This window comes from Miscanthus floridulus, chromosome 10 (genome assembly GCF_019320115.1).
Source record: "Miscanthus floridulus cultivar M001 chromosome 10, ASM1932011v1, whole genome shotgun sequence".
NCBI lineage: Eukaryota > Viridiplantae > Streptophyta > Magnoliopsida > Poales > Poaceae > Miscanthus > Miscanthus floridulus.
In genome coordinates, this window is record NC_089589.1 from 64,996,766 (window position 1) to 65,008,873 (window position 12,108).

General features: G+C 44.6%; 1 protein-coding gene and 1 pseudogene across 1 annotated transcript; one reads left to right on the forward strand and one right to left on the reverse strand.

Annotated features, from left to right (window-relative positions):
* The first annotated feature begins 1,493 nt into the window (after positions 1-1,493).
* On the forward strand, positions 1,494-2,659 carry LOC136488776 (dirigent protein 1-like; annotated as a pseudogene).
* Positions 2,660-8,547: 5,888 nt separating this feature from the next.
* On the reverse strand, positions 8,548-9,078 carry LOC136485546 (dirigent protein 22-like). Its single transcript, XM_066482402.1, has one exon. It carries the CDS (start codon positions 9,076-9,078, stop codon positions 8,548-8,550), a length of 531 nt encoding a protein of 176 aa, XP_066338499.1.
* Between the last annotated feature and the right edge of the window lie 3,030 nt (positions 9,079-12,108).

A 12,108-nucleotide genomic window follows, 5' to 3' on the forward strand; every position in this document is an offset into this window, starting at 1 on the left:
CGTTGGATGGGACAGCGCCTTCTGACGTGACGGACGAGCCCTATCCTTTGCCAAATAACGATATCATCTTCAATCATGAAATTGATTCGTAGAATTATTTTGAACTTAATAATATTAAAAAAAATAATTACGTTGACTTTAGCACAAGCTTTCTTAAAGACACGAACCCTATAGAAAAACCCCAACAGAATCGTTTGGAAATCAAGAAATGGCTTCTGAAAATTCCTTGGAAATTCGTCTTGATGTACACTGCACAGTGAACACCAACCTCCGTTTTGTACTTGTACTGCAGGTTGGTCAATAAATTCTGCTCAATATTAGTTCAGGAGGTTCAATAGTTCTAGCATCCGTGCTGTCCTCGTCGATCTGCCTCCCTCATGCCAAGGCGCGGCCAACATGAAGCACGGCATGCTCTAAAGGAACGTTTTTTAAGGGAGGCTCTTAACCTTTTGAAGAGGCAGTTTTGCCAGCCGCTCCTACGAAGGAGTGGCTATAAATCGTCGATTTATAAGGATAGCTGATCAACCGCCTTTATAAATCGATTTTTTAGGGGCGACTATGATTTGTACGGGCGGCTAGCTGGATATAGAGCCGTCCCTACAAATCAATTTCCTAAAATTCACGAAATCGGGCAAAAAAAATAGCAATTTTTTTTATCTTGAGGAGGCCCCCACCGGTTAGCCACCCGCGGCATTTTTCACGCGAAAATCGTGCGCTTCGTGGCCGGTGGGATTCGAACCCGCAACCTCCCCACCACTGCACCTCACACACACACACTTGTATTCATATTGCATTTTGGTTCCCCACATATTATACTAAATTGAGCATAACTTGATTGTTTGAGGCCCTAAACGAATTTAAATGAAAAAGTTATCAACTACAAAGTTTTATAACTTTTTGAGATCTACAACTTTTATTTTGGTAGTTTCTCCATCCGATGTCGTTTACAAAATTTGAATTTCAAATTTGAGAAATTCAAACGTAGTTTTTCATGACAAGATGAATTCAAATCAAAATGTTGTCAACTACAAAGTTTCATAACTTTTAGAGATCTACAACTTTTGTTTTTGCTATTTGTCCATCCAACGTCGTTTAAAAAAATCAAATTTCAAAATTTTGAAAATTCAAACGTAATTTCCGTTAACAAGATGATTTCAAATCAAAAAGTTGTCAACTACAAAGTTTCATAACTTTTTGAGATCTATAACTTTAATTTTGACTGTTTCTCCATCCAAAGTCGTTTGAAAAATTAAAATTTTAAATTTGAGAAATTCAAACGTAGTTAACGTTGACAAAATTAATTCAAATCGAAAAGTTGTCAACTACAAAGTTTTATAACTTTCCAAGATCTACAACTTTTATTTTGATCATTTGTTCATCCAATATTGTGGTAGTAATATTGTTCACAAATTTTAGATATCCTTTTTATAGTTTCATATGAGAGATATGTAAATTTTGTGAACAACATTAGTACCATTTTGTCATATGAAGAAATGACCAAAATAAAAGTTGTAGATCTTGATGAGTTCTATAACTTGTATGTTCATGACTTTTCAGCTGAAATCATTTAATGTTTTAAAATGACGTTTGAAGTTGCTATTTTTTAAATTCAAATAGATAAAACACATTTACATAAAAAGATGGATAAAATAATAGATGTAAGAACACAATAATTTGATAGACCATGATTTTAGAAACTTTTAGGAAAAAATCATTAAATTTGAAGTTAGTACGAGGAATGAAGACTAGTTAAAAGGTTTAGCCAGAGATTAAAAAGAGAAATAAGAGTTTTTCAATAATTTCAAAATTTAATTTCAAACAATATTTTGAAGTAGTAAATGATTTTAAATAAAAAAGTTGTAAACAACAAAGTTTGATAACTTTTCAAGATGTACAACTTTTATTTTGGTCATTTCTCTATCCAATGTCGTTTGAAAAAATTCGAATTTCAGTGCTTAATTTTTAGTATTCGGCGTCTATTTGAGTCGCCCTACAAATCGGACCATTTATAGAATCGGCTAATAACACCAATAGCCTCTACAAATGAATTTGTAGGAACAACTCATTTGAGAGACATTTGTAGAGGCGGCTCAATATAGAGCCGCCTCTAAAAGAATGAGGCGTCGCTACTGATCGTTTTTGTAGTAGTGTACTCGTCTCTCTGTCGCTCGCCGGCGACATCTTCGGCAGCGGAAGCGCCCCGACGAGCACGCACCTCCGGTTCTACATGCCCGACCTCGTGACGCCATATCCGGGGGCTCCGGCGATGGCGGTACGCGTGGCCAGGGGCAAGACGCCGCTGCCGAAGGCCCCGAAGAGGTTCGGGACATGTTGGTCATCGACGACCCGCTGACGGAAGGGCCCGACGCGGCGGTCCGCGCCGTGGGGCGTGTGCAGGAGTTCTATCTATTCGCGTCGCAGACGGAGCTGGCGCTGCTGCTCTGCTTCGGCATGGTGTTCACGACAGGGCCTCACAATGGCAGCACGGTCGCTGTGCTGGCCAGGGACCTCATCCTTGACAAGGTCAGGGAGCTGCCCGTCGTCGGCGGCACTGGCACGTTTGCGCGGCGCCACCGGGTATGGCCACCTTGAACGCCACCGACCGGGTATGGGCAAGCTAAATCTAATATATATTCACGATAGAGAATATTCTGGGTAAATGCTGGATATCGTGGCCCTCATAAATTTGGCGGATGAGCTTATCTACATGTTGATTGGCGCATGTTGTGTGACAATTAGAATCTGGCGGATGAGCTTATCCCTATTAGCGCATGTTGATCTGGCGGATTATTTTCAAAGATCATAGTTCTGCTCTGGTTGATGGACTAGTCTATCTCTAATATAATATTATAAAGCAAAATGTTTCTTTACCTTTCATCGCTCATAGCCGGCCGTCTAATACGGATCTGAAGGACTCGATCTCTCCTATGAATGAGTTGTAATACAAAGTGTATCATGATCCACCACTCTCTCTCATGTCCATACAAGTTAAATGCTCAGGCATGTGCAAAATTAAAATCTCTAGTTTGGTTTTGGTGAATTGATAAAATTCTAAGTGCTAATCTAGTTTATCAAAGTGATTATGAGATAGGTAGCACTACTCTAAGTGATAAAGCAAATGAAGATCATAACGTGATGATGTTGATGACATGGTGATGATCAAATGCTTGGACTTGAAAAAGAAGAAAGAAAAAAAAAGCTCAAGGCAAAGGTGAAACTGATAGGAGCTTTTCGGTTTAGTGATCGAGACACTTAGAGAGTGTGATCACATTTAGGATTGATAGCCACACTATTAAGAAGGGTAAAACTCGTATCGAAATGCGGTTATCAAAGTGCCATTAGATGCTCTAACTCATTGCATATGCATTTATGATCTAGTGGAGTGCTAACACCCTTGAACATATTTGTGAAAATATGCTAACACGCATACACAAAGGTGATACACATTGTGTTTAGCACTTGGGAGCAAGGGTTCGAAACTTCACCGGCGGAGTGTCCGTCCGTAGAGTGCGGACAGTCCGACGGTGCCATCGACGCCCTGTTCAGATAAGACAGGGTTTCACAGAGTGCACCGAACGCTGGTCACACCATGACAGGATGCTGGGGTCCTGCGTCCAGTCAGTGGCACGCAGTGAAGGCCGCCCTCGGTCTCTTGACCGAACGCAGGCGACCGGACTCTAGCTAAACATTGTTCAGCGTCCGGTCTTACTGATGTGGCGGTGCACAGAGTAGACGATGAGTGACCGGACACTGGGCGAGTCTAGTCGAGCGTGACCGGATGCGTCCGGTCGCGATTAGAACCTTACTGGAAGTGACCGGACGCTAGGGTTCTGTGTCCAGTCCTACACTGTAGAGCGTCTGGTCACAACTTAAGTGCACTGATGACTATTGAGATCGGACGATCAGTATTTGAAGCAGGGGCCACGTGGCGTGTATCGTGCGATCAGACGCTGGGGTCCTACGTCCGGTCAATTCGACCGGCGCGTTCGGTGGCCCTGACTTTTCAGAGAACAGAGAGCAAACGGCTCTATTCGTGGGGGCTCTCTATTTAAGCCTCATGGTTAGCTCAAGCTCACTCTCTTGGCCATTTGCATTGACATAGCAACCTTGTGAGCTTAGCCAAAGCCCTTCCACTCATCTCCATCATTGATTCAACATCTTTGTGAGATTGGGAGAGAATCCAAGTGTTTGCTTGAGTGATTGCATCTAGAGGCACTTGGTATTCGTGTTTCACTGCTGGATTCGCTTGTTGCTCTTGGTGGTTGCCACCACCTAGATGACTTGGTGCAGTGGAGGAGGATTGGCACGAGTTGGTGATTGTTCGTGGCCATCTCCCGGTGATTGTGAGGGGACTTGTGCCTTCCCCGACGGAGCGCCAAAAGGTAAGCCTAGTGGATTGCTCGTGTCATTGAGTTACCTCACTTGTGGGTAGGTTCTTGCGGTGTCCAATTGTGTGGACGAGGTTCGTGCAACACCTCTTAGCCACCGAACCACCAAGTGTTGGTTGACACAATGGGGACGTAGCGTGTTGGCAAGCACGTGAACCTCGGGAGAAAATTGGTTGTCTCTTGCCCTTTGGTATTCTCCCGGTGATTGGGTTAGTATTCATCTTGTGATTGGTTCACTCCTCTACGCGATGGTATAATCATCTTACTTACTCATTTACATACCAGCAAACTAGTTATAGTAAGCTCTTTAGTGTAGCTAGAATTAAGAGCTTGCTTTATAGCTTAAGTTCATCTAGTGGAGCTCTTTAGTGTAGCAAGTGTGCGAGCTCTTAGTGAGTAGTGACTTAGTAAATTGTGTGTCTAGTGATCATAGTAACTAGAATTATTGGATAGGTGGCTTGCAACCCTTGTAGAGCTAGAGCAAGTTTGTTTTTCGCTATTTGTCATACTAATAAAATTGCTCTAGTTGGTTTGTAGATTTTTAAATAGGCTATTCACCCCCTCTAGCCATATTAGGACCTTTCAAATCCAAAAAAAATTAAAACACATGGTATAATCATTGATAAATCTCTAAACCTTCCATGTCTATATGAGTCAGAGCAGCACATGTCCCTGGCTCCCTGCAAGAGTTCGATTCACAGATGAATTGATAAGATCGCTGGTTGTCCAGGTATAACTACACAACAATTGCAACGTATGGGTATATAGTATACTAATTGGAACTTCTGAACACTGTAATTTAATTCCAAAGCGTCACAGAAAATAGACACTGTTTCCAACATTATAATTCTGACTTCATTTTCAAGGCCCTAATGAAACATGGGTGTGGCTAGCGCCCAGACGTCCGGATAATAGCCCGCCCATCCGGACACCCACACCGCTGTCCCCCACGTCTCGTCTGCTGCGCACGCCCACAAGCACATGGGGCCCGCCCACGCCAGTGTGAAAGCCCTAGTTTGGTTTTGTATAATTGATGAAACCTTGGGACTAATCCTTATGCTAAGTGTGTAGACATAAAAGGATGGTCCCATGCCAAGTGGTGGAGCTAGATGATGGTCATGGTGATGGTGGCGACCAAAATTGAAGATCAAGTGCTCCAACTTGGAAAAGAAGAAAGAGAAAAACAAAAACCAAGGAGTTAAGGCAAATGTATAAGATAGTTTTTTGTTTTGGCACTTAAGACACCATAGAGGGTGTAAGTGCGTTTATGATCGATAGCCGTACTATAAAGAGGGGAAATCTTTGGCTAAGCGGTTATTGAGTGCCAATAGGTGACATGTTTCTTGCATATGCATTTAGGAACCTAATGTGCTAACTTTGACCCTTGTAAAATGCTTTGAAAAAATACTAACATATGTGCACACAAGTTCTACACTTTGTGGTTAGCAAGTTGGAAACAAGGGTGAAGTGGTTGTGGACTTAGAAAAAGTAAAGGAGAAGAAAGTCCATGACCGAACGCTGCAGTTGGGCTGGACCTATGCATCCGATCATTTATACCCGATAGCATGAAGTGCTGGCCGAGGATGCTAAGCTGGGACCGGACACTAGAACCTGACTCGCGGCCGCGTCCGGTCAGTGCTGAGAGGAGGCGGCGCAGTGGTTGGCAGCGATCGGACGCAGGAGGATTCATGCGATCGGATGCGCAGGGGGCGCGTCAGGTCGATGATGACGTACGCTGACGTTAGCTTAGCTGGTGCGCGTGGAGTGGCGTAGTGAAGACCGGACTCACCGGCGCATCCGGCCAGCCTAGACCTGACGCGTCCGATCGAGAGAAAAACACGCTCTGGACCCTTACTAGAACTGACCTAACACGAGGGTGCTCTGGGTCTGGTCATGCGCAGAGGCGCGTCCAGTCACGACTAAAGACACGAGCAGTTGAGCTTTGACCGTTGGGATTTGGTGGCTGCGGTTCGGAGGAGGTGACATGTGGACGATGATGGTGGACAAGAGGCTGGGCTGCTGCGTCCGGTCATACTTGACCTGCGCGTCCGGTCAGCACAATTTCAGTGCTGGCAGGGGGCCAATGGCTCTATTCATTGGGGCTCCCTATTTAAAGTGTTTGGTCGGTTTGGGGCTCACTCTCTTGACACTTTGACATACTTGACATCCTTGTGAGTCTAAGCAAACACCTCCCACTCATCTTCATCATTGATTCATCATCATAGTGAGATTGTGAGTGATTCTAAGTGTATTTGCTCGAGTGATTGCATCTAGTGGCACTTGGTGATCGTTGTGGCTGTGGATTTCTTGTTTCTCTTGTTGGTTGCCACCGTCTAGATAGTTTGGAGCAGCGGAGGAGCTTTGGCATATGTTGGTGATTGTTCGTGGCTGGCTCCGGTGATTGTGATGGGTCTTGCATCTTCCCCGGCGAAGAGCCGCAAGGTAGCTCTAGGAAATTGCTCATGTCATTGAGTTACCTCACTTGTGGATAAGTTCTTGAGGTGTCCAATTGTGTGGACGAGGTTCGTGCAACACCTCTTAGCCGCTAAACCACCAAGTGTTGGTCGACACAACGAGGACTAGTGTGCCGACAAGCACGTGAACCTCGGGAGAGAAATCTTGTGTGTCTTGTGTAATTGGATTTCTCCCGGTGATTGGTTGTCATCTTATTGTGATTGGTTCATTCCTCTACTCGGCGGTATAATCATCTTACTCACTCCATTACTTTCTTGCAAACTAGTTGTAGTAAGCTCTTTAGTGTAACTAGTTTTGAGAGCTTGCTTTGTAGTTTAGTCTCATCTAGTGGAGCTCTTTAGTGTAGTCTTGTTGAGAGCTCTTAGTGAATAGTGACTTAGCCTTTTGTGTGCCTAGAGATCATATCAACTAGAATTGTTGGGTAGGTAGCTTGCAACCATTGTAAAGCTAGAGCAAGTTTGCATTTCGCCATTTAGTTTACTAACAAATTGCTCTAGTGAATTTATAGAGTTTTAAATAGGCTATTCACCCCCTCTAGCCATATTAGGTCCTTTCACAGTGGGACCGCCTTCCCGCGCCTGACGCCAAGGTGAGACAACAGAAAGGCGAGGAGGGAGCTGCAACACTCGATCTAGTTTTGAGATATCCAGATGCAACAATTGCAATATACGTCTTAAAACAAATGAAACATTTGAAACACATGCGTCTGAAACACTTGCAAAAACACCTGAAAAACACTTGAAACCATTGTAAACATGCACAACATCCAGATAACACACTTGCATCATATGTGTGAAAACATATGCAACATTCAGATAAAACACACTTACAACATAAGTCAGAAAAAACAAATCAAACATTGAAAACAGGAGTTTGCAACATACGTGTACAACCATTGCAACATGTGCAACATTCCGATCTACTTTTGCAACATACGTATAAAACACTTGCAACATACCTCTGAAATATTTGAAACACTTGAAACAAACGCTTGCAATATGCGTTTTCACCCTTCTTCCATACGACGCAACGCAGAGTGGGGGACGGCTGGTGTCGTCCAGCCGACAATCAAGGATGGTGGCGCGGCCTAGCAGCGGCTAGTTGCGCCTGCACCTAGCTGGCCTGGCCAGCGATGCCCTCCTCACCTAGCCGCCTGGCCTGGGTGCGGCAAAGGGCGGAGCACGGCAGTGCAGTGGGGGACGGAGGCGCTGCTGCCCTCGCCGAGCACGCGCATGGAGCTTGGAGGCGGAGGGCGAGGCGCCGGCGACAGGATTCAGCTGTAGCACAGTTGGTGGGGCGGCTGGTAGTATACCTCACGCGGAGGATTCCTCCTCTCCGCAGGAGATGGATGTGCCGCAGGGATGCATGGGGGCGCCGCGGAGAATGGGGCCAGTGGCGCGGCGGAATGGGACGGTTGGACAGCCGCACGGCGCCGTGAAGCCGCGACGCACAAGCGCGGAGTGGGGAGACGAGCTTCCGTGGGGATTTGATTTTTTCTTTTTAGGTGAGTGGCGCATGCAGCAGTCAGTGGAGCGAGACGTCCGGCCTTCTAGACGTCTTAATGGTAGTATTACCGATGAAACATTATTACGAGAATAGAAAACAATACAGGGGACAGTGATGGTCTCACACACACACACCAAAATGCATGACGCTTGAAAGGATAGGAACTCCTAACATACTGCTACAGGCGCAGGTACATGTCGATCTTGAGCACGGCGTTGTTGGTGCTGGAGTTGAAGGAGTGCGTCCTGAGCAGGCCGTAACCGGTGGCTCCACGGAACCTGCCGGCTCCGCCAATGACCGGCAGCTCCCTGACCTTGTTAAGGATGGCGTCCCTTGCCTGGACGACGAGGTAGCTGCCGTTGTGCTTCCCCGCCGTGAACACGATGTTGAGGCAGTGCATCACCGCCAGCTCGTGCTGCGCCGCGAAGAGGTAGAACCCCTGCGCGCGCCCCACCGCCGGCGACGCCGCGCCGGGACCCTCTGTCAGTGGGTCGTCGATCACGTACATGTCGCCGAAGCGGGTGGTGGGGGCTCCCGGCAGCGGCGTCGTGCCCCTCGCCACAGGCACCACCGTTGCCGGATTCCCTGCTGATGCCGTCACCGTGTCGTGCATGTAGAACCGGAGGTGCGTGGTGGCGGTGGCGACCGCCATGGAGATGGAGATAAGTACCAGTTGGAGCTGCACGGTACTGAGCTTGCTATTGGCCATGGTGCGATTGCGATAGGGGAGACAAGGAGAAAGGGGCTCTGTACATGAACCGTGAAACGCACCATGTGCTTGTATAATTCGTCGATCAACGAGTGAGATAGGCTGTTGCAATATATTTTTAGGACTCCCAGAATTATTAAAACATATTTCTGGATGATATAACCCAGAATTTGATAAATATCTCCGTGAACGTTGAGTCTCATTGTTCCATTGATTCCAAAGAAGTTTGACTTTCAGTTCCAATAAGAACACGCCACAATTCATTTCTCATATAACCAAAAAAATAATCCCAGTTGGGGGTAAGTGTAAACGCTACTCCGTTGATTAATTTATCTTTATTATATGATACGCGTACACAAACGTATATTCCAATACATTTGGTGAAACAAAAATTGTTTTATTTGATTCACACATTTTCATATGATGTTTACTTTTAGTCTAGAACTTTATACTATTCTCTCGGTTCCAACTATGGTTTGCGTTAGTTTTGTTTTAAGTGAAATTTGTCCTCTCTTTTTTTTACCAAATTTGTGTGTGTATATATATCACATCTACAATATTATATTAATTCTACTCAATTTTCATAAAATGTTTTTTTTATGAATTACACAAGTACAGACGCAGACGCTCAACACGCACGCATACCCACCCCTATAAATACACGTACGCAAACCCTACCCCTATGAACACCTACTGTGCCAGCATATCTCGAGATTGACGAAGCCACCACAGTCGCTGTCGATGGGAACGTCGCCTACCACTGGAAGTACAATGCTGTTAAATCTTAGAATAAATCCAGGAAAATATGAGCACCCGTGCCAAGTCGAGGACTTAAACAAGGATGGACAGGTTCCTCCAACCTAACCAGCTGAGCAAGGCTCAGTTCGCATTTTCATGAAATATGTTATGATATTGTATTTATTAATACTTATAAATGTTAATATATTCTTTAAAAAATATGATGAAAGTGAAGAAGCTCTATTAGGATAAAACTAAAGTGAATTATAATTTAGAATAGAGAGAGTATAAAGAAAATGAAAGGTTAAAGTCTAGGCGTGGAAACCGGAGCAAGTCAAATGCCATCATATATTTTGAAATGTGAGAGTTTGTCGTTGGTGGTTGACATCAATTGGAGTGTACAACCGAGCCAGTGGTATTTGGGACCACATAAATTATCCTTATAATATATAATAAAGTCATCTATGGAAATTTGATGACCAATAGATTACTTGAAGGACCGAGTAAGACGACCAGAAGGGGGTGAATGAAAGTCAATTAAAATTTCTTCTGAAATGTTTGCTGTCCTCCAAAACACTAGAACTCACACAAAGTGGTGCACTCGAGCCAACTGGTGGCTGGATGTTCTCGGTGATGACCAGAGAACAAAGCAGAACACCCACCTTAGCGAAAAACCAAGCACAACACCGAAACTCTCCGAGAACAGAAAGTGGAGCTCTCAACTTCAATTGAAGTGAAGCAAGAGTCCAAACCAAAATCCACTAAGCCAACAGGTGACTTGAGGACTTAGAAAACTTCTTGGGCACTACTGGAAACCCAAAGAAGAAACGGATCGAAAAACGGACACCCGGAACTCAAAATCAGCTCAGAGAGGCAAACTGCACAACCAAACCCGGCCTAGCCTACATCCAAACCCAGCCAAGCCTACCACCAACCCTGGCCCAGCCTGGATGCCAACTCGGCCTAGCTTAGATGCAAACCCGGCCTGGCCTACTTTTGCAAAATCAACACCTCGAAAACTTTCTCCCCAAAAGGCAAATTCACCTCAAATAAAGTCCAAATGAGATGTAAATTGGTAGTGAGGTAGATGGAGATGTTAGGAAGATATCCCTAGAAGATCAAGACCAAAAACTAAAAGGAACTCCATAGATCGAGAAAACTCTAGACCGAGTTAGGGTTTTCCAAACTTTTCTCAAACCCAATCTTGTGCTCGTGAGGAATCTGATCAATCGACTTGCAGATCTATCCATCATGTGTCATAGCATGTATTAAAGCACCCCAATCGATCCCGAGTCCCCCAAAAAATAAAATCACCCCAAAGCCAAGAGAAGGGGGTTCAGGAGAGGAAAAACCGATTCAAAACACGAACTCCACAAGAACTCAGATCTTTGCCATGAATTTCAAAGGTCAAATTGCTTTATTTCAAGAGCCAACAAGATTTGGTCTTACAGAATGATTAGCTAGAGACAACAGAGGTCTAATTCTCTTTCTATGGATCTCAATAGACAGATAAACTAGAGACTAGAAACTTAAACTACTAGAGAAATGGACGGTTAGGGTAGCTCCCTATCTTATTCAAAGAGCTATTACACATTCCCAACATGCTCTTAGATATTTTAGCTGAACCACTAAACCTAGGGGCAAAATAGTCCAACTTGAGATCCAAGCATCCGATGACCACAAGCTCTTCATGACTTTGCTTCGCCTCGACGCAAGCTTCGTGATGGCGTCACGTGCCTCCTACTGTTCCTGCCAGAACTCCATCCATGTTTTGTGGCCCAAACCTAAGAAACTATCCGCTTGTGGGTCAGAAGTCCAAACGACGAAATCACCTAGAGAGGCGTATCTGCTATGCGTCCTCCACGACCTCGACACATGTCACCATCATTGAAAGCCCTAGTTTGGTTTTGGATAATTGATGAAACCTAGCACTAACCTTTGTCATGAGTGGTGATATGAGCTAGGTTGGTGCAATCCAAGTGATTGAGCAAGATGAGGTCCATGGAGATGGACATGTGTTGATGATGATCAAGCTCAACATGGAAAAGAAGAAAGAGGAAAACAAAAATCGAGAAGATCAAGGCAAAGGTATAAGATAGGTTTTTGTTTTGCGCTCAAGACACCACAGAGGGTGTGAGTGACCTAGGATCGATAGGCGTAATATAAAGAGGGGAAATATTTAGCTAAACGGTTTATCGAGTGCCACTAGGTGACATGATTCTTGCATTTGCATTTAGGAACCTAGTGTGCTAACTTTGACCCTTGTAAAATTCTTTGAAAAATGCTAACACA